Source organism: Aulonocara sp. 'chitande type north' Nkhata Bay, linkage group LG2 (assembly GCF_057382095.1).
Source record: "Aulonocara sp. 'chitande type north' Nkhata Bay isolate Kocher_YH1m ecotype deep benthic linkage group LG2, A_spYH_male_GT1.1, whole genome shotgun sequence".
Taxonomy (NCBI): Eukaryota; Metazoa; Chordata; class Actinopteri; order Cichliformes; family Cichlidae; genus Aulonocara; species Aulonocara sp. 'chitande type north' Nkhata Bay.
This window is the reverse complement of record NC_141345.1, coordinates 9,860,518-9,887,163: the sequence shown is the minus strand read 5'-3', so window position 1 is coordinate 9,887,163 and position 26,646 is coordinate 9,860,518. Positions and strand designations below refer to the sequence as shown.

General features: G+C 44.3%; 1 protein-coding gene across 1 annotated transcript in view; it reads right to left on the bottom strand.

The window, feature by feature from the left end:
* Nucleotides 1–1,624: 1,624 nt before the first annotated feature.
* The window catches only part of mtnr1al (melatonin receptor type 1A like), a 46,016-nt gene continuing 20,994 nt past the window's right edge, over nt 1,625–26,646 (bottom strand). The window contains exon 2 of the mRNA XM_086304995.1: nt 1,625–6,221. Coding sequence (XP_086161121.1) covers nt 5,452–6,221 — 770 coding nt within the window. The 3' untranslated portion in view covers nt 1,625–5,451. The remainder of the gene's footprint in view (nt 6,222–26,646) is intronic.

Genomic DNA, 26,646 nt, shown 5'->3' with positions numbered 1-26,646 from the left:
ACGTCCACCTCTGGCTGAGTTCTTCCTCCCACAGTCCACAAACATGCTCATTGTCTGTAGGCGTGAGTGTGATAGCTGTCTGTCTCTGTGACAGGTTGGTACCTGTCCAGGTATAGCTGCCTCTTGCCCTGTGACAGCTAACATGGGCTCCAGCCTAACCTTGACCCTGAAGTGTGTAAGTGTAAGGAGATGCCTGGATGGATAAATTATGGAGGAATCACTGCTGTGTTTGTAATAAATAGATCTAAGAAATATTTCCTGTACAGGATGCGTTGTTTACAGGGTCACGTGTTCTCTGTGTGAGCTCAAGCCGCCGGTCATACATGAGACCTTGATGAGGATCAGGTCCTCGTTACCCAGCCGTCATTCTGTTTCTGATTTATTCAAACCCAGTAAAACTGAACTTGGGCAACATGGCTGTCAGCGAGGTCAGTTTTGATTCAGGGTGTGTGCTGGCATGCAAGGATCCTTCAGCTGCTCGCTGTTCATCAGCAGGCGCCTCTCCTGAGTCCAATAATGATCTAACCTTGTGAAGCTGAGGAGCACTTTCTGCATCGGGGGGTCAGTGCATTAAAATTTAGATCACAGCCGACGGCATCGTGAGAACTTGAATGCTCTATGAGGTAACATGAGAGCTTCGTTAGCCGGCTGAAGCAGGGATGGGGAGAGGGGTCTGATGAAACACGTCATCTCTGTTGTTGGAAACTCGAGTTTCGCTCACATTGCATCAGCTCCAGCTGTGCTCCAGGTGTTTTCAGGTTCTCAGTTTGCTGTGCTTCAGATTTGAATCTAACAGGTGTGGCTGCTGTTTTCGACTCACCTGTGCTGCCGGCATTTATTTCCACTCACACCTCACCCTGTTACTTCCTCCTGCTTATCTCACTTCCTTTTATCTCTCCATCTTCTCTTTGATTTCTTTCCTTCACCTGTCCTCCTGGCGGGGAGGTGATGGCTGATTGCCATCGTTGCTCACGGCGACAGCTCCTCCAAACTGACAGGTCACCCTTCTGATCTTCCTGTTGCCACAGCAACAGACTTGAGATTACACAGGGTGATGTGGTGATGGGCCGCGTGTTGAAGTGCAGAGAGACAGATAGCTGTCAGTGTGGCTCGACTGAAATCACACAAAGAAATGTGGAGGGAAGTGTTTCCTTTTGGTCTGTCACCACAGCAACAGCAACTTTTTAACTGCTGATGAGCGCTCAGTAACCTGTATGTATTTGACCGGCATCAGCTTTTAAATATTGACCGGTATTTTAAAGCAATTAAAGTTTGGAACCAGCAGATGGATCTGAGGTTGTTCAGACTGCGATCAGTTACTGGCACCAACTCATCGATCAATCACAGAGGTTGTTACCAACTCGATAACTTAGCTATGAGTTATCAGTTGAGATATGATGTGTTCATTTGAAAGAGGCAGAACTTGTAATCAGTCACAAATGTGGACAGGTGTACCAGCAGGAGAGAGAGATTGACTTTATAAGAGAAGAAGAAATAATAAAATGAGTGCGGTGGCTGCAGACAGAGCAGCAGCGTGTGAGGAAACCAGAGTTAAACCTTCATGAACATAACGATAGACCGGATCAGTGTCTCTGTGAGCATGCTGTTTCTGTGTGAAATAAAGCGAGGAGGCCAGCGGCTCACACTGAAAGTTCTTTTATTAAGACATGGATTTCAGGTGTTGCTTGGTTTCTTTTGTTTCATCGACATTACAAACATTCAGAGGAAACATTCTCCACGGCAATGTGCAAAACAGCGTGAGAAAGGAAAACCAGAACATTGTCATTCAGAGCAACCGGCTGCCGCTCGGCCTTCACATCCATTCTGTTTGTTTAAAACTGATCCAAACACACAAACAACAGCAAGCTTCATTGATTTTTAGCACAAAAAAATAAGAGAAATACGTCTTTAGATGTACACAGCTGCAGGTAATTCAGGTAAAAAAAAAAAAGAAAGCCAATAACTGTGCTTCTTTAAACCCTCAGTGGGCCAATTAAACCTGCCGCTGTCCTCATCGAGCTGCACTATCTTCCAAACATGAGTATTGATGAATTCCACTTTATTCGTTTATGTCATCTGTGCTTCTTTCTTTTATTCACAGTCGTGTTGGAGTCTGTAACTGCAGATTCCTCAGATCCCAATCCGATCCAGCATCGATCCACGGGTGTCCTGCCAACAGCCAGCTGGTTGTCATTAGAAGGAATTTAGGTTTTTACATTAGCTTCACCTCTCAGACTCACTGTAAGTGTCTGTGGAAGCTGGTTAGATTAGTCCAGCTTCATCTGAGAGTAACTGCTTCCCGTCATATTACTATTTATTATCTTAGATTCATCTTTGGAGGTTGATAAAGTAAATAAAACTTGCAACGCAGAGGCAGCAGAGATATGATAAATCCCACAGGTCCCAGATCTGCACCGAGGATGGGGAGGATGGCTTCTTTTTACGTGGTGTCAAAAAGAACAAGACGTTGTTATGTTAAACTAGTCTAAACTCCTGTTGGTCTTCAATTAATGTACTTAATTCTTGGTCAATTTATTTTCTGTTTCTTGGACAGATGTGAAGACTCACAGCAGCTCATTGAAGATTTCCTGTGAGTTCAGATTATTTGTCAGATGCCCTTGTTTTACCTGTATATTACCTGCCTGCGCTTACAAGACGTGAACACAGGAACATTTGGCTTTAAACTTCAGACCTTGACTGACTTTGAACCGGCAACATCTTGGCACAAAAAACAAACAAAACACACACAAACACGCTGTCCCTCCAACAGCTGTCCCTGGTGCCATCGAAGGGTCCTCAGTGGACCCATAAACTGGTCCCAAAACATGCACGCACGCACGCACACACACACACACACACACACACAGTGAGCTTATTAAAATAGGACCAAAGCACAGGCAGATTATCACAGCTTATTAATACATATGCAACATTCATCTTCAGCTCCCCAGCAGTATGAAGCACAGTGACATGTTCAGAATACCGTTACCATGATTTAATCACTCGTGCCTGTTTCTCTGATGCTTGGCTTGTGTTCAGACTCGGTGTGTACAGCAGACGCACTCATGCGACTGTGAGGGAACACTGATAGTCTCAGGTTGCTGAGCTCAGACTGGCTTTGGTCATGTGGGAGGACACAGCGGTACACAGACACTGTGTTTTCATCCTTTTGTCTCCGTCTGTGTTTGCAGAGGGTTGCACACGGACACACCGTGCAGGCAGTGCAGAGAGGCTGTGGCACACCTGTGCCGCTCATTCTCAGGAAGAGGAAGGTGATGATGCAATGAAGGGAGACAGTCTCAGAGTCAGCCTCTCTGGAGCATATTGTACCCCCTGCCCCTCTTCATATTCATCACACTGTCCGGTCAAACTAAATGTTTGAGTCCTGAAAGCATCATTGCAAAGTTACACTTAACAGCAGAAGGACAGCGAAAGAACATTTTACTGCTTTAAATTAAAAGTGGATTTTGATTAATGACACTTTTAACTTTCAGGCCTCACAAAGTCAAAAAAGCTTGTAGCCTCCTAAGTGCCCTGGCAGCAGGTCTGGGGATGTTTTGCACTCTTGCACATGTTTGTTTCACCATTTTCTGACACGTGTTTTTTGCAGGAATCTGGGCACTAAGACTGTGGATGCACGACTCACACAGGTGGATGTGGTGAGGTGTGGCACTTCTCAGACTCCACCTTGCACTGAGTTTTTTGTTGGGATCTCAGAGCTTTAAGCGTGTGTGGTCATCCATGCGTCATCTCCCAGCTTTTGGCCCGACAACTAGAACTGGAAGTCAGAGTAATTATTACTGTATCAGTATAAAAGCACAGCATAGTGTTTCCCCCACAAAGACTTTAATGGGTTACTAACAACCCCACGAATACACGGGGTACTTTATTTTAGTATTTTTTATTTGCATTTTTAAAGTATTGTTGTTCACTGCCTTGAACTGCAGCTGTCCATGGTAGTCTTTCTTCTTCTCTGTGAGATGTAGAGTCAGAAAATGCCGCAGGTGGAGAAGTGAGCTGCTAAGCTGAGCAGAACCAGGACTGCCAGCTGCAGTCGAAGGCAGTGGAGCCAAGGTTCGGGGCTTGAGACAAACGCACAGGTAGCTGCTTATAATGCTCCTTTCTAAAAGGACTTGGTGATTAAACCATTTGCAGGTGACCTGAGCACCTTCTAAGTGGTAAAAATTTGCATACACATGATTCCATTGATGTCATGACGGCCACCAGCTGAGTGCAGGGAACTCTGTGATGCAGGAAAACGAAACGAAACCCAAACCATGGCTGCTAGAAGTGATGGATTTTGTAAGTGATGCTGTTAATGTTTTATGATGAGCTACTTGAAAAAGTGTTCCTGTCTTTTAACTTGAACAGCAACTTTTCAGACTTCATGTAAATTTTGGGGCTCGTTATTAGAGCTGAATGACAATGAAGTCACTAAACAGCTGTTTTTATTGGATTACATTACACAACAGCTGGTTGGTAAAAACAGGTGAACTCTGCAACATTTCTATCACTCTGCAGTCATAGACGCATGGACACCTTAGTTAAGACTAGGTTTAAGTTGGGCTGGTCTTAACAAATATCAAGTTTTAGTTAGGACCAGTCTTGCAGGAACCAGACCCATATCATGGAGTACTTTTATGCTTCATACTGGGACTCTTAGTCCAAAGCTGAAGTCACTGGACAAGTCGTCCATCGTCCCCCTCTGTCCTCAGTGAGAGTTTGCTACCTTCTTACATAGATTAGTTATATTACAAGTAAAATATCCCAATCGTTGTTGTGCACACACAGAGTCTCTCGCAGCCTTAATGTTCAAAAATGTGTCCCACCTTAAATGATTTTGCAATTTTAAAAGTATATAATGCATCTTCATTCTCCTCAAAGCCGATTTGTCATCTTCGTCGTTATCTTCGTACTTCGTAGGAACAGGAACAGCGTCGACGTCTTTTAAAAAAAATCACAGTGTCAGAGCTCTGCCTTGAATCTAATTCACAGAGGATGCTATTCAACTCAGTGACCCCACATTTAACTTAATTATGTTGCTAATTAAACACAATGAATTATGCTCTCATCTGAACATTAAGTCACGACTTCATTACCCAAGAAAGTCAGGATGAAACACATTCCCCAGTTAGGAGTGCTTCCCAAGTTCTGGCCTCTCCCTTGCTCTCTGCATTCTTAGTCTCCTTGTTTCCCTGAAGGCATCACTGATAACTCTCAGTGTGGCAACATTTATTTCACTTTGTCTGCTCTTCATCTCTCCTCCTGCAGCTATTAAAGCGCTCCTATTTTTCTCTCCCACTCAGTGCTCTTGTTGTTCTCCTTCCACTGTACCTTTATTTGCTTTCTTTCCATTTCATCAGTCCTGTTTTATTTTCCTGTCAGGGTAAAGTTCTTTCTATCTTTCATGTCATTAAAGATAAAAATCTCTGCATTTCCAAGTATTCCATCTCAGCAGTGGAACTTGAAGATGATGAGGACGATCCTCTTGTACTCCTTCCTGAAGTTATGGTTCAGGACACCGTAGACGACGGCATTGAGGCAGCTGTTAAAATACGCCATGAAGTAGCTGGCTGTGAACAGCCACTCTGGGATGGCACGGCCCAGCGTGGAGTCCACTGCCACCGCCAGGCCAATCAGGTTCAGCGGCGCCCAGCAAACAGCAAAGAGCACGAACACCACAAACATAGTGAGGAAGTTGCGGAGGTCGTGTGGCTTGATTTTAGGTCTCGAGTCTGGCTTGACCCGCCGCCTCACCTGGATGACCAGAATCCAGATACGCAGGTAGCAGTAGCTGACAATGCCAATGGGCAAGATGAAGTGCACCACCACCACGGCGATGGTGTACAGTGAACTGACGGACTGGGCGAAGGTGCAGGAGTAAACCCGCGGGTCGTACTGCAGCGACTCCACAAACCAGTTGGGGACGATGGCGAGGATGGTGAGCGCCCAGACGAGCACGACGTAGCACATGGTGTTGCTGTTGGAGAAGAGCTTGTCATACTTGAGGCTGTGGCAGATGTAGCAGTAGCGGTTGATGGCGATGCCCGTGATGTTAAAGATGGAGCCAATTACGCTGAGGCCCATGAGGAAGCCACTGATCTGACAGTGGATGTAGCCGGCAATCCAACCGTCGTTGAAAATGGCAGTGAGCACCAGCGGGTAGGGATAGATAGCAACCACCAAGTCAGCGAAGGCCAGGCTCACAACAAAGGCGTTTCCTGTAGAGCAAGAGGAGGATGACAAGCTGTCAGTATAAAATAAGTTAATCCAAAAATCTTTCAGGCAGGTCGTCAGCTAGATAAGTCAGATCGACGCATTCTCACTGCCAACTCATCACATGCTGATACCTGTAGGACTCGTCATCATATTTTACCGTTCATCACACTTGTGGACACACCTTAGTGTTACTTTTCAGACGCGGTGGCAGACACACACGTGGAATCACACAAGCATTTGAGTCTGGTCTGGGCATTACATTAGTAAGAAGTACTTAGACTGAGTTTGGGCTATACTAAGAGATTTACTACAAAGATTGAAACACGGGGTACTGCACTGCAGTGGTTTGAATCATATCATAGGACTGCTTTCTTCCATTTTCGCAGTATCTCTAAAATTAGAAATATCCTGTCTAAGAGTGACGCTGACAAACTAGTTAATGCATTTATTGATTCTAGGCTGGACTACTGTAATTCATTATTATCAGGATGTCCTAAAAACTCCCTGAAAAGCCTTCAGTTAATACAAAATGCTGCAGCGAGAGTACCGGCAGGGACTAGAAAGAATATTTATCCTATATTGGCTTCCCTTCATTGGCTCCCTGTTAAATCCAGAATTTAAAATCCTGCTCCTCACATACAAGGTCTTATATAATTAGGCCCCATCTTATCTTAATGACCTTATAGTACCATATCACCCCATTAGAGCACTTCGCTCTCAGACTGCAAGTAGTCGTTGGAGTTTTCTTTGTATTAAAGTAAAACAAAGTTCATCCATCTACCACAAACTTCTCCAACATTTCCTTTGTTGCCCTGTGACAGTGATGATCCAGTGGTGTCTTTTCGACATGTTGTAGGGTTTCAGACCACTCTACTTTCTAGGCTGTGAAATAACTCCACTGTGTAAAAGACACGGGGGAATATCAGTTATGTACAAAATGTCCAATGGCAGTGGTGCACTACCTTATAGTACTAGTGCGACACTTGTCATTATTCATTTTCAAAGTTGTTTTAGGGGACAAACCAGAAGCTGAGTAGTTTCATCATAAGGCTCTCCAAACCTCATCACTGCTGCTTTAATGGCTCCACCATCATTCAGGCAAATTAATACTGCTGTCCCGAGCTGCTCTTGCGCACTTCCATATAGAACTTGTCAAAAGAAATCTCCTAATAATGGGCTGTTGCTTCCAGCAGAGGCATAAACATCAGTTTTGAGCCACAGTTGCAACTGATAAATTTTATTCCAATTTATCAGCTCCTTGCTCGGCCGACTTCTCTGACAAGAAAGCTGGGGCTCGCTGATGTGCTGTAAAGGTCTTTCTCCCACACGAGGAAATGAAGTTTGAGGGCTTGATTTAAGAGTTTAACATTTACCTGCCGCCCCGAGTGAATCGTGCTGCATTTCAATTATATTTTCCCACGGCTGAAGCCATTGTACCAAGCTCCCAGCATTAAACTGTCCTGCCTCTGAGCAGCATTATTATTACTGCCAAGTTTCCTATCTCACATACAGACTGTTTACCCCCAAATGTAATGAAGCAGGGTTAGTCTGCACATCAGCCGCCTTCTACTCTCCAAAGTTTTTCCTGAAGCCGTCCACCCAAAACCAGCTGCTGGTTGGGAGTAATTTAATACTTTTCCACATCCCGTCCCGGCTCATATGACCAAAAACAAACACACGGAAGTGCTACCTGTAGCTTCACTCACACAAGCAGCAATTTAGCTGAAGAAAATGCTGCCCAGTGCTATTTCTGTTCTGTTATTTATTCTGTTTATCGACGCTGATGAAGCGGTGGTTTGTTCAGTTTGGCAGAGTATCTGAAATGCGCTGTTTAAGCGCCTCCCTCCTTTAAGCGTACTTTTCTTCTGATTGGCTGCCCCATGCAAAGAGAAAGGTTGAACAGCGAGTGGGTTCGAGGTTACCGTCGTGCATCAAAGTTAAGCTAAAGAGATTTTCTGTTCCGGTCCAAGCTTTCTTTAAATGGAAGTTCAGTTTGGTTATTTACAGTGAACGGTTTGACAAAGAAAGACGACTGGGTTTTCTGATTGATAGTGGAAGCAGAAACTCCAAGCCGTGTCATCCTCAACCTCCCAGTTACAAAAGATGACTTGCAGGCTCGAAGCTTATATCGCAGAGCGTGCAGTGAGAGCGGGGCTGTCGATGGAGGTGGCTTTAATGACACCGTCTCCTCCCGTCATTCAGTATTTATCACCATCCCCATTACAGCGACGCTCTGTATTCTGGAAGGCGACTCTGTGTCTGTTGCAGGTCACAGAGGGAAAGTTAGCAAAGATCTGCAGCTGCGAGAACAGACACGGCCTCATTAATTGCCACTCAATAAGTATTAGTGTCAGGGTTCTGGGCCATGTGGCCCAGTGTTTGAGATCTAAAGCTAAGATGGTGCCGGTGTACGTGGCTTGCCGTCCTCGGCTATATCTGCTTCGCTGCTTTTTACCCTCTCTACGCTCTTTATGGACCTTGGCATTGTATTTTTTATCCTTTTAGTTGTATGCTCATCTAATGGCTGTGCACGGATTACATACGACAGGCAAACACTTTTAAATCTAAGACTCTCTCATTCCTCTTGGCCTGATCCTTGCTGGAACCTGGGTGACGCCACCGCGCCCCGACCGGACCCTCCAACCGGACCCTCTGACCGGACCCTCCGACCGGACCCCATGACCGGACCCTCCGACCGGCTTCCTCCACCTACCTATTCCGAATCTACACAAGAAACGCTATAGGAAACACGGTAGAAGGAGCTGGCATGTGGGTAGCCTGGATATTTTGTCTTCTTTCCCTCCTTCCCAGGAGTGCTCTGATGCTAAGTTGCTCACCCACCGTTGGATCTGCTCGGCCGACCACGAAGTCTACCCTGCCATTCCTGTGGCATGTTTTCCTGCTTGGGTTTGGATAACATCGCTCCAATGCAGCGTTTTCCGAAGCAACCTAAGTGTCCTATGACGCACCACCCTAGGCGACTTAGCCCCTAGGATACGGATGGCATTGCTTAATGTCAGGTCGCTGGTCAATAAGACCTTTCTCTTAAATGACTTCCTCTCCACTAATGGGATTGATGCTTTATTCCTGACTGAAACCTGGATTCGTCCTGGTGAGTTCATCCCTTTTACCAAGGTTCAAGGTTCAAGGTTCTTTATTTGTCACATGCATAGTTATACAAGTATAACACACAGTGAAATGTAGTCTGACACGCTCCTCGACATGTGCAAAAATTGGGGGGTGTAGAGGAAGAACATTATATATATATATACATACATATAGTATATACACTGGGTGAATGTGTACCAAACTTCTTCCATCGGACTGTGTCGCTTTTAGCTCACCAAGGCTTACTGGTAGGGGTGGCGGCGTAGCCTCGGTCTTTAAAAATTCTTATGGTTTCATAAAAGGTAGGCACTCATCAACAAATACACGTAGATTACTTAATTTGATAGACTACTCATACAGTAAAAACCTAGAAACTACAATATTCTCTTTAGACGCAGAAAAAGCATTTGACAGAGTTAACTGGAAATTTTTATTTGCAACTTTACACAAATTTGGTTTTGGATCCTCTTTCATAAACTGGTTAAAAATATTATATAATTCCCCAACAGCTTGTGTCAGAACAAATGACCAGACATCCTCCAGCTTCTGTCTCTTGAGGGGCACCAGGCAGGGATGCCCACTCTCCCCTTCACTGTTTGCAATTTTTATTGAACCACTAGCAGCAGCAATTAGACAGAATTCAGTAATTAAGGGCATAAAATGCAAGAACGTGGAACATAAAATCAGCCTTTATGCAGATGATGTGTTACTTTTTCTCCAAAACTCACAAACCAATATCTCTGGGGTGATTGAATTGATAAACTCTTTTGCAAGAATATCAGATTACTCAATTAACTGGTCAAAATCTACAGTCCTACCGATTAATTGCTCCCTCCATAATTCCTCTTCTACACCACTGCAATCGGGAAATATAAAATATTTAGGTATTAATGTTTCTCCCAAGCTTGCAGATCTAACTAAATTAAACCATATCTCACTTTTAAAGAAGGTAGAAGGTGATCTGGCTAGGTGGAAATGTCTACCCATATCACTCATGGGAAGGGTTGCTGCTATAAAAATGATGGTCTTACCAAAAATAAATTATTTATTCTCAATGATCCCAACTAAACCGCCACAAGATTGGTTCAGATCTCTAGATTCATGTATGTCCAAATTCCTTTGGAAAAATAAACCCCCACGTATAAGCTTAAAAACACTGCCTCTGCCTCAATTTTATCCCACAACTTAGACATTCACATTACTCACACTGCCTCTCCCCACCGCAGGGAAAAGGGTAACACCACCTGGGTCTGGGTGCAGTTCCCCCCTCCAGGGGCAAGGGTACCTAGACCCGGTTCGTAGAGTACGCTTGGGGAGTGTGATCGTGTGTACAGCGTCTCTTCATGTCTGTCTCCACGTTGGTTGAGTGTGGAGTAAGTGCACATGAGAGCATGAGGGTGGGAATGGATGTTTGTATCTGTGTGTGCCTGTATGTCTGTGTCTATATGTCAGGTTGAGTATCAGACGCCACCTCTCTGGGGACATCTCAGGCCCTCCAAGGTTTGGAGGTCTATCTCCACCCACCACCACTTCCCCTGCCAGTGGTGGACTCCCTCAGATATCGGTGCGTTGGTGGTTCTTTGTGTCTGGGGATGGGCGTCCAGGTACACACCGGCTCACTCCTTGGCGGCCGCTCATCGGGGCCTGGAGCCTGGGGCTCGCTCGGGCCACTTCGGAGGTGGGGTGCCCCCGGCCTCTCGGCCTGGGGCTCGGTCACTCAGGCACAGCTGGCTGTTCCTTTGGTTTTTAAGCATGCTGTAGTCCACCCGATTCTTAAAAAAAGAAACTCTTACTGTAATGACCTTTCAAACTACAGACCGATCTCTAAGCTTTCGTTCTTGTCCAGGATCCTGGAGAGACTAGTTCTCTCCCAGCTCCAGGAGTACTTGGACACGAACAATATTGCTGAGAAATTTCAATCTGCCTTTAAGCCATTGCATAGCACTGAAACAGCGTTGGTTAGAGTTCTTAATGATATTCTTGTAATCACTGATACTGGACGCTCTATGGTCCTAGTTTTACTAGACCTCTCTTCGGCCTTTGATATGGTGGACCATAACATTTTATTACTAAGACTTGAGCACACTGTGGGTATTAGAGGCACTGCCCTCGACTGGTTTAAATCATATCTTGCTGACAGGTCCTTTTCGGTTAACTTGGGCACCTTCTCCTCTTCCTCTGCTCCGGTCTGTTGTGGTGTGCCTCAAGGATCAGTTTTAGGCCCTATTCTCTTCTCATTGTATTTGCTCCCTCTAGGCGCAATCTTTGAAAAATACAGTATCACCTTCCACTGTTACGACGATGATATACAGATCTATTTTCAACTTACTGACGACCTTGCTGTGTCCCTACACTACTTTCAAGAATGCATGCGGGAGGTCAAAGAATGGTTCCTGTCATGATCCGGAGTCTGCGACTCCGTGTTTGTTTAGTTTATTAGTATTCTGTGGTTTTGGTTACCTTGGGTGTTTATACTCTTCTGTTTCATGGTTCATGTTCCTATGTTCTGTGTCCCCCAGTCTGTGTTAAGTTGGTGTGTTATGTCATTGCGTGTATGTGTTTCCTGTTTTATTGTGAAGGTCTGCGTCTTATGTGAGTGTTTCTGTTTGTCTCCCTACTCTCGTCACGTGATCACTCCCAGCTGTGTTCCCACCTGTATGTAATCTCCCTGTGTTCTCTGAGTGTATTTAAGTTGTGTCTTCTGTCATAGTAATTGCTGGTTCGTCTGTGTTGTTTCCCCTCGGTCTCCCTGCGTCTTCCCGTATGTATTTCTCCGGACCTCCCTGCATCCTCGTTTCTGGTTTGTCTTATTAGTTTACCTAGTTTAGGTTTCCAGTTTCATGTTTTGTCGCCACCGTTGTTTGTACTTACCTACCTCTGTGAATAAACACTCACCTGCACCAGAGCTGCCGCCTTTTGGTCCCTTTCTACAATTCCACACGGCTTGCCCCGGCAATCCGTGACAGTTCCTGAGTAATTATCTTGTTTTAAATGATAAGAAGACTGAGATTGTGGTGTTCAACAGTAAAATCCCTTGTGCCCAACTCTGTGCTGCCCTGGGTTCCTTTGCTAGCTTTTCTTGTGACTATGTCAGTAACTTGGGTGTACTGCTGGATAGCTCGCTCAAACTCGATAAGCAAGTGTCTGCTGTAGTGAGATCTAGCTTCCACCAACTGCGCCTTATCTCTAAGGCTAGGCATTATGTTCCGCATGAGGATCTGGAGAAGCTTATTCACGCTTTTGTGACCTCCAGGTTGGATTATTGTAACTCCTTGTACTACGGTTTTCCCTCTTCTCTTCTTCTTAGACTGCAAACAGTCCAAAATGCAGCAGCCCGCCTTTTGACTGGTACCAGGAAATTTTGCCCTATTACTCCTGTTCTAGCTAGCTTGCATTGGCTGCCCATAAAGTACCATATTCAATTTAAAATATTACTCCTTACATTCAAAACTATTAATAAATTAGCGCCAAGTTATCTTAGTGAACTTCTCAAATCACATATTCCTGCTAGAACACTTAGATCTGCCACTCAAATACTTCTGACCCAACCCAGATCTCGACTGAAGTCCCGGGGTGACCGTGCGTTTGATCTGGCTGCCCCGGTACTATGGAATACCCTTCCTCTCGACCTCCGCGCATCTGATTCCATTGCACTGTTCAAATCACGACTAAAAACCCACTTATTCAATCTTGCCTTTCCCTCTAGTTAATATTTCTTTTATGATTTCATATCATGCACTTTTATGCTCATTTAAATTCTTGTTTGCTCTGTACCTGTTGCTTTCCTATGTATCAGTGACAGCTACCTGCTTGCATACTTAGTACTTGCTTTGGTCCTATTTCTATTATGTTCCTTCTATTCTCTATGTTACTTGTTAAGCACCTTGGCATACCCTTGGTTTTTAAGTGTGCTTTATAAATAAAGTTTATTATTATTATTATTATTATTATTCTAATGTATATTTTTGTATCCCCATGTTGTAGTGTAACACATCTAGTTGTTTTCTAGTTTGCAGTTTAGTCCTTGGTTTCTTAGTCCCTTTTGTCATCTTTCCCTGGTCCGTGCGTCTACTTGTCATGTTTCATGTCTGTATGGCTCTTGTTGTCAAGTTCATGCCATGTCTATGTCTCTGTGTTTCCTGTTTTATTTTGGAAGAGTCTGGTGTTCTTTGTTCATTGTAGTTAGTGTTACTCTCCCCTGTATTGTCATTATGTTTCATTCTAGCCAGCTGTGTTCTCGTGTGTCTCCACTTCCCCTGATCACCTCATGTGTGTATTTAAGTCCTCAGTCTTCCTTTATTCATCGCTGCGTCGTCTGTTCTACTTCCCACATGTTACGCCAGGTTTCAGGACTCTGTGCTGGTCATGTCCATGTTACTTATGTGAGTCCTGTTCATAGTAGTCTCCATCATGTGCATCGTTGTCACCCTGTCTTCGCTTTCCCTGCTGTCTGAGTTAAGTGTCAGATCTTAGTTTTCCCAGTTCAGCTTCTAGTTTAGTTTTGCCTCAGTGCTTTCTGTTGTTTGCCACGTTAATCAGCCCAAATAAAGGCTCGCTTTTCGTTTCAAGTTCAGTACTGTCTCCTCGTCTATGTCTGCACCTGGAACCTCACACTCCCACACAAGCTCTGTCTTTATTACTGTGTTTGCCCTTTGCAATGCCCCTCCTGTTGTGTTACCTGGCTCTGTGTTGTTTGGTAATAGGTGAGGAGAAAAGGATGTCGGACGTCCTGTTGGAGATATTTTTAATTATCTCTCCAATAATGTGGCTGCTCTGCGGTATGATGAAACAAAGACAAGTACTCAAAGGAGCAGACTTGCAGATGTGTTTCTGCCTGCTGTCTAATATTTGGGATCCTTGTGCATGAATGCAAAACTGAAGAACACCTCAGAAACAGGTACTTGGTCTAAAGCGCAGAGATAAACCTGTATTCTTTCTAATGACCAGCAGGGGGCGACACCTCCAGTTTCCAAAAGAAGCCTGGCTGTATGACCCTCTGGATGTGTGAACCTTCTGTCTGTGACCTCAGGAAACTATGATTACTTTAAAATTTATTGATCATGTGACACACCTTACCATCAAAAATTCTGGAGGACATTAAAGGTCGTGGGCTTTTCTACACAGCAAATTCAAAAGTGTTAAATGTTTTGGTGTTAATAGTCTTCTTGCAAAAGTAGAGTTAATTTTACTCTAAGCGGAGTCACATTCTTTTAATGTAACTCTGAGGTGTAAAATGATAGTAGTTAAAATCGAGTGTTAAAAATGAGTGTTTCTCTGTCAAATCTGGAGGTGTTACAATGGAAACATTAACTCTTGACCTCTTAACTCTGAACTCCTAGAGGGGCTATGACACCAACAGAGTAAATTCACAGACTCCGCCCCCAGCACGGCTCCAATCGAAGCTGAAGTGAAGCCGTTTCAGAACATTTTGCTCTACATATTTGAGTTGTTTGCCATGCTTGGTAAGTCCATCCATCCATCCATCCATCCATCTTCATCCGCTTTGTCCGGGGCGGGTCGCGGGGGCAGCAGCCTAAGCAAAGAGGCCCAGACCTCCCTCTCCCCAGCCACCTCCTCCAGCTTATCCGGGGGAATACCAAGGCGTTCCCAGGCCAGCCGAGAGATATAATCTCTCCAGCGTGTCCTGGGTCTGCCCCGGGGCCTCCTCCCGGTGGGACATGCCTGGAACACCTCACCCAGGAGGTGCCCAGGGGGCATCCTTGTCAGATGCCCGAACCACCTCAGCTGGCTCCTTTCGGTGTGGAGCAGCAGCTGCTCTACTCTGAGCCCCTCCCGGATGGCCGAACTTCTCACCCTATCTCTAAGGGAGAGGCCAGCCACCCTTCGGAGGAAGCTCATTTCTGCCGCTTGTATCCGCGATGTTTCAATTATTTCTATTAGCTTTTCCTTCTGTGGCTCTTTGGAGTTGAGACAAAGCTGTGTGAAAGGCATTAGCCATGTTGCTCGGTGATAGCATAATATTCTGTTTTAGCTAGCTGAAAGGTATTATTTGCGGGCAAATACCACAGCCTTGAAAAAAGCTTGCATGTGAATTTTCAGTCAAACTTTTGGTCAAATACACCTAAAACAATGTGCAGAATGTAAATGTTGGTATAATGGTGCTACTTGAAGCCTGAAAACGATCGCCCATAAAAAAAAAACGAGCAAACAGCAGTAGCAGACGTCCTGACTGGGTTCTACGTTAGCATAGATCCTTCCAGAGTTTTGTGCACACGGTTTAGGTAAAAATGAAAAAGGTTGAGGTTTTACATTTAGTTCAGTATTACCTGTTGCCTGTGTCCTTGTCTTTTGGGAAAATATTTTACACAAGTAATGGCTCAAAGAGGATTCCTTTTTTTTTTTTTTTACTGTGCTGCAATTGTTTACTGGATTATTTGTGCCATTAATTAGTGTCAACTAATTTTTATTCAATCTCCGCACAGGATATGCTTGTGAAGATGGAATATGGGGGAGAGTAGAAGTGCGTTGAAGTTCCACAAAGGGATGAATGAAGGACATGCATATTGTATTGAAGAAATAAGTGATGAGAATGCTGTTATTTGCATTTACCATGTCAGACCTTTTGATAAACAAAATTCTAATGAAAGTGAGAACATGTATACTGTTACATCTTTCAGAAAATGTTTTAAAATTGTGGTGCACAGTTCAGAATAAATGTTTTTCAAAAACCATTGCGTCTTTTTAGTAAATGTTTATTTCCAAAAGAAATTTCTAGAAGTTCAGAACAGTAAAATTCCCACTTTTTAGAATGAATTAGAAGATAACTCTTACGTAGTTAAACTAAAATACTCTTTGAGAGTTAATATATAAACTCTTAACACCAAGTGTTAAATTATCAACTCCAGACAGATTTGGTGTTTAACACTAAATCAGAGTTAACGTACCAACTCTCCAAAAAGAGTTAAATTAACACTCTCTGGTGTGGACCCATATAGACACTTTAATAGTGTTGAAATCAAATCCGACAGTGTTAATTTGGACATGCTGGATTTGCTGTGTACCCATTCGATTAACCTCATAAGAACATTGTGTTAAAGACCAAGAAGCTGCTGTCAGGACTGAGTATGGACTGAGTACGGATAATGAAGAAAGGTTTTTTTATTGGAGGACAAAATACTGACAACCTGGCTCAGGGGGTTGGGAAGCGTATCTGTAACCGGAAGGTCGCCGGTTCGATCCCCGGGCTCTCTGTCCTGGTCGTTGTGTCCTTGGGCAAGACACTTTACCCTACCGCCTACTGGCGTTGGCCAGAGGGGCCGATGGCGCGATATGGCAGCCTCGCTTCTGTCAGTTTGCCCCAGGGCAGCTGTGGCTACAACCATAGCTTGCCTCCACCAGTGTGTGAATGCGAGAGTGAATGAATAGTGGCATTGTAAAGCGCTTTGGGTGCCTTGAAAAGTGCTATATAAATCCAATCCATTATTATTATTAACCTATGATATGCAGAGAACACCACTTTGATAGCAAACAGCTCCCAAGACGAAGAACAAAGAACCTACTCAGCACTGTTTAATGAGAAAGCCAGAACAAGGGGATGCTACTCCATATGTCTTAAACCAAAATCCTGATGACTGAAAACTACAAAGATGGCAGCTTCCACATATATAACGATGAAAAAGAAAAGGTCAAGAACTTTAATCTGCCAGGATCGATAATTAATCATTTGAAATCAAAAGAAATATCGCAATGTTAGAGCAACGATGAAGTCACCGGATAAAGTCTTCAAATCTATAGTACAGTTTTATTTTCTCTACGCTCACCTAGAGCTGTGAAAGCTGAAAAAAGAAAACAGGACAGTCAATGAATCCGTGTTTCAGAAATGTGGAACTCTTGACAGATTTTATCAGTACCATGGATGCCCAAAGACCGACAAATCAATGTTGGAAGAAATAAAGCCAACAATGCCTGTGGAGGGCAAATAATGAAGCTAGAACTCAGTTAATTTTCACAGGAAAACAACAGTTATTGGAAAAGGACATCATGGTTGGAAGACCAGAAGGAACAAGGTCCCGAGGAAGACCAGCAATGCTTTGGTTGACCTCCATTATAACAACGACAAGAAGAACTCAATTAATCAACAGTGACCAATATCCAATAATGGATTGGGAACCAACCAATGACCTTAACTACCTAACACAGTTTAAGGCCCGCCTACTTCACTGAGTAGAGCCCCTCGGCCATCATTTTTCTTTTTAAAAGTCCCCAATGTTTTAAGACACTGGACTTCTAACAGTGTAGTTGGTGATTTTTATCAGATAAAGACAAACACTGAGACTCTCCAACTCAGATGATAAATGAAGCACAGTCCACAATGCTAATCAGCCTGCTCATTAATACAAACGTGTCCTAATCAGCTCAGAGATTTCTATCAGTGTGTAGTGATCTTTGCCTCCTGGACCTGCTGAGATGTTCTGATACTTTCAGAGATATTGGTTTTTCCACATTGAAATGCAAACATATGCAGCTGGTGGGACCAAAATCTAATCAGACCATCAGCTCTGGAGAGGGAGCAGAGTGGGAACTGCCCAGTGTTTGTCCATATGTCCCAGTGTTTGTAACTGAATGACCGAGACGAACGGCAGACGACCCCACGAGCGAGCTTCGTCCCTCAAAGAGCCCTCTGTGAAGTCATCAGGACTCCACCTGAGGGTTTTAATGCGCTGTATAGGAAGAAGCACAGATGTGACTGTGCTGCTTCACAAACAGCATCTCTCTGCACCTCATTTACCACGTGATGTTTCCTTGAAGTAGCACATGCGACACGTGCTGTAAAAGTCACGCAGCAAATAAAACTCATATCTGATCAATCGTGCATACACCTGTTTGTTGATCAAGCAACCATCATATTGAACACAGGGAGGCGTCTGTCTCTTTTTGATCTCGGGTCACCTTGCTGAAATGAAACAGGAGACACTGCCTTGGGCTCCAGACAGAAACCAGGGTTCAGACTGTAAGTAAAAGATATTTTTCTGTCAATGGAATATTTAAAGAGCGGTGTTTGGAAACTGGATCATATTCAGGGGCAGATTATAAGAACAGTGCAGCCGTCTACAGCTTTGAAAAAGTTTTCCGTTTGTCTGTCCATCTGTTGTTTAACTCTTTACCCTTTGAAAGCCTGCTAACACTAACCGTTGTTTCTCTTTTCGGGCCTGAGAGGTGTCTGTCATATTTCAGGCCTGCTCATAGAACAAAACGACTGAGTGTGCATTGGAAGTTAGCAACGGTGGTCTGTGCCTGTGGAAAAACCCACAAACTATTCTGATGGTCGTCAAAACACGACTTTATTGATATTTAAAGAGGTGTCAAAACTTGTCAGTAAAGGGGAAAGAGTTAGTTTCTTCTATTCTTTAATGTCTTGATACATTTTTATTTTGTTGCCTCACTAAGCATCCATCCATTCATGTTGTGAACTGCTCAGAGTCACCAGGCAGGCGAAGCCTGTCCCAGCTGTCACTGGGCTAATATTCCAGCTACCTTGAACTCACCATTCACCCTAAAATGCATGTCTTATGACTGATGGAGTAAAAACTCATCAACCAGCACAAGATACCAATGCTGCTGTCAGAAAATACACACATTTTAAAGTGTCTGGTTATTTGATGATCTTTACCACACTGAATTTGTGGTGTAATGAGGCCAAATATCATCCAGCAGCTGACTGAGAACCTGAGCAGCTGGCCTGAAGGGCACGAGGCATGAAGGACCAGCGCTAGCTGGTTTGCAGTGAAAAATTTTTTTCAAAATAAGATGATGATTTTGCTATTTCTTTGGCTAAAAGGAAAAAATAAAGGGCACATGGTGGAATAAAGGCAGGAAGCATCAGAACATCAGTAACTTCAGTACTGTACTCGAGTAACTGCACTCCAATATATTTTGCCACTGTCCTACATACTGTCAAGAAATTAGCTCTCTAACATTCACAACATGCATCACCACTGGACATGCACTGTATATTTCACTAGTGCAGCTGAACAAACACATTCATTTTAATTACCTCAAGAAGGACTCAGAGTGAGGTGTTAACGAACTCCTCCTTTCTCTGAAATGAATTAATAAGAACTTGCTTTGGTGGAAAGTGGAGAGGAGCAATGTTTAGAGTGCTGTTTGAAGCTACATCGAGGCTGATGCTCGCTGCCTTTAAGCTTTGCATCAGCAGAGCATCCTTGGTGCTGCAAGCACGTGGACGCCAAAGTTTCTCAGCCTTTGATCATTGAATGGACTCAGCAATTAGTGAAGTGGCTGTTAGCGAGGATGCAGAGCACAGGAGGATAAACCAGCACAGCTAAAGTCAGTTGCTCAGCAAAACGTGCTGAACAACTCATTCATGTCCACACTGAGGTTAAAACTGAGAACAGTTTAAATTGATCAGTTTAAACTAATGGCTTTAACTAACTAACTGTTCTGATAGCTACATCTTTTTGTGCCTATTCTGCAAAATGAAATTGCAAATCTCTACAAGTGGGTGGCAATAACAGAGCCAACATCTGGATGTAGAGGAAGAAGCCAGCCAGCATTCCTGCCACCTTAAGAACCACACAGGATCCAAACAGTGACCTCCCCGATCCACAGAAAGAGTCTCAGAGGTCTGTCCCCTTTAAAACTCCTCCCACGGTACAAACAAACACAGCGGGTATTTTTTATAAAACCAATTTATTTCCAGAGTCAGGCTCTGCTTCCAGCAGCAGCTGCCTCCTCTGCCTCACCGAGAGCACGAGCACACAGAATTACGCCCGACAAGAAAGCGTCGGAGCAGTTTACAGGAAATTACATCGAATAAATCATGAGTGCTGGCGGCTCAGCGAGCGTCTGAATCCTTGGGCAGGTGAGAGGTGGCAGCGGCGAGCTGAGATGGGGGAGGTAGCCAGGATCAGGTGAGCCTCGAGACACGATGTAAGAGAGGAAGAGAGGCTAGTTAAGCTTCCTGCCACCTGCTGCTTCTGTCCTGACATCCACATCTGCTCTGACTCAATAAAGACAATTACATTTATTAATAATACATTTAAAGTGTGATGTCTTTGCTCTAAAGCTGAACTTATATGGATGGCATTACAGATTAATACTGTGGCCCTGATGATCCTGTGAGCACTGTTGGCTGACTGCTGCCACACGCAAGTGTTCATTAGCCACATTAATCTCATCAGTCCTCTGTTTGGATGTTGGAATTTGATTCAGTTTTATTTTGTACTTGGCAACAGTGGGAAGGAAAAACTTCCTTTTGACAGGAAGAAACCTGCGGCAGACTCGGGCTCAGAAAGAGGGGCCACGAGAAAGCTAGCACATCTGTAGCAATCCATACGTGGCCTGATTTATGCAGCTGGAACAAAAGTACTCGAGCTGACATCCTCAAGCGAATGCTAAGTGATGGAAATCGGTTGTAGAGGCGTTCAGTTTTGTTTCTGTTCAGCACAGAAAGCGCAGCTGCAAACGCTCTGTCTGATCAACACAGCAGCTCTAAGCAAGGATTTGCTCGCAGATGATTTCAGAACAGTCACGCTAAGCTATCAACGCTCTTAATCTCACCGATTCAGAACAATAATTAAATAATAAAATGTAATCTGAGCTGCAGCCTGACGAGGAGTGAAAACTGAACGTAGCACAGGGACTGCTCTACATTAAGAATTAACTGTAACAGAGTTTCAAGTTAATTTCATGGCTTTGCTGTAATGTGAATGACTCTGGGCCAAACTTCTTGAAAACATCTGTTTGATTTTTTTTTCTTTTAGTTTCTGCAGATTTGGTCTCAATACAAAAACGTCATCACTGTCTTTTAACCCCAAACAACTCACAACATGTGCTGAATTATTTTATTACAGTTTTTCTCCATTGATTTGGCTCATTTCTTGAAACAGAAATTACATTCTCAAAATAACATGGACAAACCCCCAAATCTCTTGGCAAATGTTCACAACAGAATGGCATTTCTCATTCATTTTATCAAATGGCAAATGCCTTAGTACATGTCTCAATTGTCTCAGTGCATCTTTGCAAATGATTAAGTACAAGTAGCCTACAGTTATACAGTTAGCCCACATTTAGCACATTTTCCAAATGAATAGATCTTGTAGATCTAAACTGATTAGTTGATTCTCAGTCTAATGATCATTCTCTCCAAAACATGTCAGCATGATTTCATTGTATAAGTACTCGCATGCACAACTGTCTGTTCAATTGTCAAGAAAATAATACCATGAATACCATATATGAATTTCTTTGAATATTTGATAAATTGATGACAGTCATTGACAGTCAGGTGAAACTAGACTAACGAAGGGGGAGTGTCACACACGGGTGTGTTCCATGATTGTGTGCTGCCAAACACAGATATATAGAGCTTGACCAGAGCCAGTCCGATCTCTGAGCATGGATAGACAAGGCCAAGCAAATGGACAAGGGGACGTTCTTCTTTGAGGAGGAGGAGGAGGAGGAGGAGGAGGAGGAGGAGAAGAAGAAGACTGAGAAGACTGAGAATGCGTGGTGGAGGAATAGGGGGAAGAGGCCGAGGTGTGCGAAGACACTGTGCTGTCCCGAATGAAATTCGGGCCACAATTATGGACTATGTCATAAACCATGGCCTCACAATGGCAGAGGCAGGTCGTCGAGTGCAGCCTAATGTGCCTCGATCTACAGTCTCCTCCGTCATCCACACCTTTCGCAGTGAAGTTACTGTGAGTAAAACAATAATACAATTACGCTGGTAACTTACTGTATTCTGTTCTTTGTGTAGGATTGGACGACAACCTCGCGTGGGTGGCAGAGGAAAATGAATGAACAACAGGAAAGAGAGATTTGTAACATGGTGATGGCAAATAATGCCATCATATTGAGACAGATCCGTGATTCCATCCTTCAGGACAATCATATATTCCAGAATATAAACACAATAAGCATCTCTGGGTTTGACATCACAGGTTTTGAAGAAGCATCAGATGACAATGAAACAAATCTACAGGGTACCATTTGAGAGGAACTCTGACAGAGTGAAGGAGCTGCACTACCAGTATGCAAATATAAGTCAGTTACTGGTTGTCTCTCATTATAACCTTACCTGTAATCACAGTAAGCAGTAGTTCACTTATTTGGTTTCAATACCTCCTTTACCTGCTTTCAGAATCAGTATTTGCTTCATCTGACTTCAACAATTTCAACAGAAAACTGCAGTTTACTGTATGATACTGTCGCGCTGGCCTAGTAGGTGTGGCTGTTATTCCTCTCTTCCTCCTCCTGCCCACTACCTGTTCGGTGCTGCTGCGTGCGCATGGCCACTGATTAGACCTTGGGTGCAATCAACAACTAAGCACGGCCTGGTGTGCGCCGCCCTGCCAGGTGAGCCACATTAGAGCAATCAAGGGTGGGCGTGCCTAGTAGACCTTAAAATGCATGCAGCAGTCATTTGACCCGTGAGCAACATACTGAGAGGACGGCAAACAAAGCACTTTTCCACTGTGAGGAAGACTTTGAACAAGACGGGCTATCGGTAAGCTCTTGAGCTCACATTTGCTGCACATATATTTGGAACAATGGAAGCTCAGTTGTGCAAATGTTTTATGCTTAGGGAAATAGTTGCTGCATTTAAGTTTAAAAAATTATATTGACAAAAAAGAATGTTTAAGTTTGAATAAATTGTTTGTGCAGTTACTGAGGGGCGATCGTGGCTCAAGAGTTGGGAGTTCGCCTTGTAATCGGAAGGTTGTCGGTTTGAGCCCCGGCTTGGACAGTCTCGGTCGTTGTGTCTTTGGGCAAGACACTTCACCCGTTGACTACTGGTGGTGGTCAGAGGGCCTGGTGGCGCCAGTGTCCGGCAGCCTCGCCTCTGTCAGTGCGCCCCAGGGTGGCTGTGGCTACAATGTAGCTTGCCATCACCAGTGTGTGAATGTGTGTGTGAATGGGTGGATGACTGGATATGTAAAGTGCTTTGGGGTCCTTAGGGACTAGTAAAGCGCTATATAAATACAGGCCATTTACCATTTACCATTTAGTGTTCCCACATATTTATGTTACTTAATATTAAAAATAGTTACCCCCCAAATCCTTGGGTGGATCGTAAAAATAGAGAATAAATGTTTGGTTTTGATTTAAAGAAAATAATTCTTTGTAAAGAAAATCCTTAGTTAAAGTCTCTATTAAAATGTTTGTGAACTCTAAAATGTATACTTTAAAATACAATTGTTTATAAAAAAAAAAGTGTTAAATGCAAAGAAGACACATTGTGTATATTTATTTAAGAACCACAGTTAAATTAACACAGTTAACCACATGGTAAATGGCTTTACCGAAGTGTATTTTGTTATTTCATCTGTCTTTTGTGTAATGCATGTAATTTATCTGAATGGTTAATGAAATGTTCTTTATTTTTGTGTTGAAAGGTTTTTTACCTGCTGCTACCTACCAACTAGTTGGTCTAAATAAAGTTGAGTGAAATTCAAAGTCTGGTCTTTTTCAAGTGTGGACACCTCACAGTCAGAGGAACACTTGACAGTAAAAAACCGGCCTGGCCAGTAGAGAAACCGGCCTTGACCAGTGAAGACTCCACAAAAGCTCACCACAAAGACGGAGAAGACTCCACCTGGGGGCCTGGAGGAAATCGCACGCCGTTTGCCTGTCCAATCAACAACCGAGAAAACAGCATGGCTGAGTCCAAGTCACTCGAAGAGCTGAAAATAGAGCGAACCACTGCAAAGAGACTGTTTTCCAGACTCACCAACCATATAATAAGGACCCACATGGATATGTCTGTAGAGGAGCTGCAGGATTCCTTCAAGAGACTCACAGCAGAGGGCTCCAAAGTGATTGACGCGAACGAGGAGCTTGAAGCCGCCTACATCACGCAGTGTGAAGCAGAGGGCACACCGGAGCTGATGGGCCAACAGAGAGCAGACGTCGAAAAAACGGAGAAAGAATGTGAGCAGAAGTTGAAGGAGGTGAAGCACCTGATCAGAGAGACACTGTGGACATCATATGGTGAAAAAGAACTGACCCTTGCTCTAAAATCAGCAGAAATGGCGTGTGAGAACGTCACATCCACTCAGCCTGATACACCCCTGGAGGCATATGATTTTATGCTCCACCATCTAGAAGAACTGGTGAAGAAAGCTAAGCAGGCACACCAGACATGGAACCGCTGGGCTCCACCTGCTGAGAGGCGAGATTGTGATCGTCGACTGATGGAGCTCGAAACCTGCCTTCCAAAGCTGGTGTCAGGGAAGGCAGTCCTGATCAAAGCAGAGAGGATTAAAAGAGATGCCGACAAAGCAGTTGTCACAGTCCGCAACGCAGCCTCGGTCGCAGCCATAAAACTGAAAGCCACAGCTTTACCAAAGTTCACCGGCAGCCAGCGTGAGTTCTACAGATGGCGGAAGGAATGGGAGGCTCTGCAAAAGCAAGGTGAGCCAACCGGGTCCGTGGAAGTAAAGAAATTCCAACTTCTTGATAGCCTCGATGATAAAGTGGCCAAAGATCTGCGCCTGTCCACATACACCTCGGCCGATGAGATCTTCAGAGTCCTCGAGAACCGCTATGGAAATCAAGCCACCATCGCCATTGAAATCATTGAGGAGCTTCAAGCTATCCCTCCTGTCCGTAGCAACCAGCCTAGAAGAATTATAGAGCTTATCCACGCAGTTGAAAAGGCCCTCTATGATTTGAGTGAGCTGGATGAAGCAAATGCCATAAAGAACCTCTTAGTAATAAAGTCTATTGAAAGCAAGCTGCCTGAGTCCCTAAAGAAAGACTGGCTTACCCACGCTGCTAATCCAAAGAATGCTGTGACTCATCAGAACCGGTTTGACAAGCTGCTCGCATACCTCCAATCTCAAGAGTCCATCTACGAGCAGTTAGACCAGCTGAGAGACATCGACCCTGCCAAGGAGAGAATAAAGTTCCCAGTAAAGTACGCCCGTACCAAGTCAGTTAAATCCAGTACTGATCCAGCAGGCTGCATCATCTGTGGGGACCCAAAGCACAAGAGAAAGCTCTACATCTGCAGACAGTTTAGAACCAACACAAAGTTACAGGAGAAAGAGGATGCAGTGCAGCAACTTTGAGCCTGCAAGAGATGCCTCGAGATCCACGATGAACCCTGCAGAAAGACTACTTACCTGTGTGGAAAACCAGAGTGCAAAGACCAGCATCATTACCTTCTTTGTCCCTTGCCACGACCCTTATCACAAAGGCCCAAGTCTGGTCCGGCGAGAGCTGAGGGGAGGAGGTATACAGAGGTTCAAGAAGAGTTCATCTCTAAACTATCGCCAGAGCTAGCGCAGCAGTGTCGGAAAGCTTTCTGCAACGTCTCATCACGAGCCTTCAACTCCATGGCAGCAGAGAGAGGTCTACTGGAGGAGACTGGTCTAAAAGAGTACCCTGTGATCCTGATGCTCCTTGACGTCATCGCCAATGATGGGCAGAGAATTGGGACACTAATTGATCTAGCATCTGACACAAACTACATAACCCATAAAGCTGCAAGTAAGCTCAACCTTCGCAGTGAAGACGTCATGCTTGTCATCCAGGGTATCGGAGGTATGAAGGTGTCTGTGGCAACCAAGCGCTACCTTCTCAAGATCCGTGTCAACACCTCAAGAGGAACTTTAAAGCCTCACCAGTTAGTTTGCTATGGTCTTGACAAGATTGCTGAAGTGACAAGACATGTTCCACCTCAAAAGCTACAGAAGATCTTCCCTGACATCCCTCTCCAAGACCTCATCAGACCCAGAGAGATCCAGCTTCTAATCAGCCATAAAGAAGGCCAGCTGGTGCCCCAAAAGATCCGTTCCATCGGTGACCTGGTTCTCTGGGACGGTCCACTTGGCAAGACAATTGGGGGCACACATCCAGACCTCTTTGAGGAAGTCACTTTGATGGCCCACACCTCCAAGACTCACTTCGCAAGATCAATGAGAGCTGCTGCATTCAAGTTCACTAAAGACCTAGCTTCCTGTCAGCATCCTAATCACCCTGAGACTCTATCCACCACAGCTACCAGCAGCAGAGACTTTCTGAAGTGGTGGAGGTGGGAAAGCATCGGAGCCGCTTGCCAGCCGAGATGTGGAGGGTGTCGTTGTGGGAGCTGCCAGCCAGGGGGTAAAGAAATGACGCTCGCAGAAGAGAGGGAGATGGAGATCGTGAGGAACGGCCTGACTTATTCAGCTGGAGATGACCACAGCAGTGAACCACATTGGCATGCCAAATACCCATGGGTAGAAGATCCAGCAACCTTGCCAAATAACAGGAAAGCAGTAGAAGCAACATTTATCAGAACCGAGATGAAGCTATCTAAAGAACCTGAATGGAAGAAGGCCTATG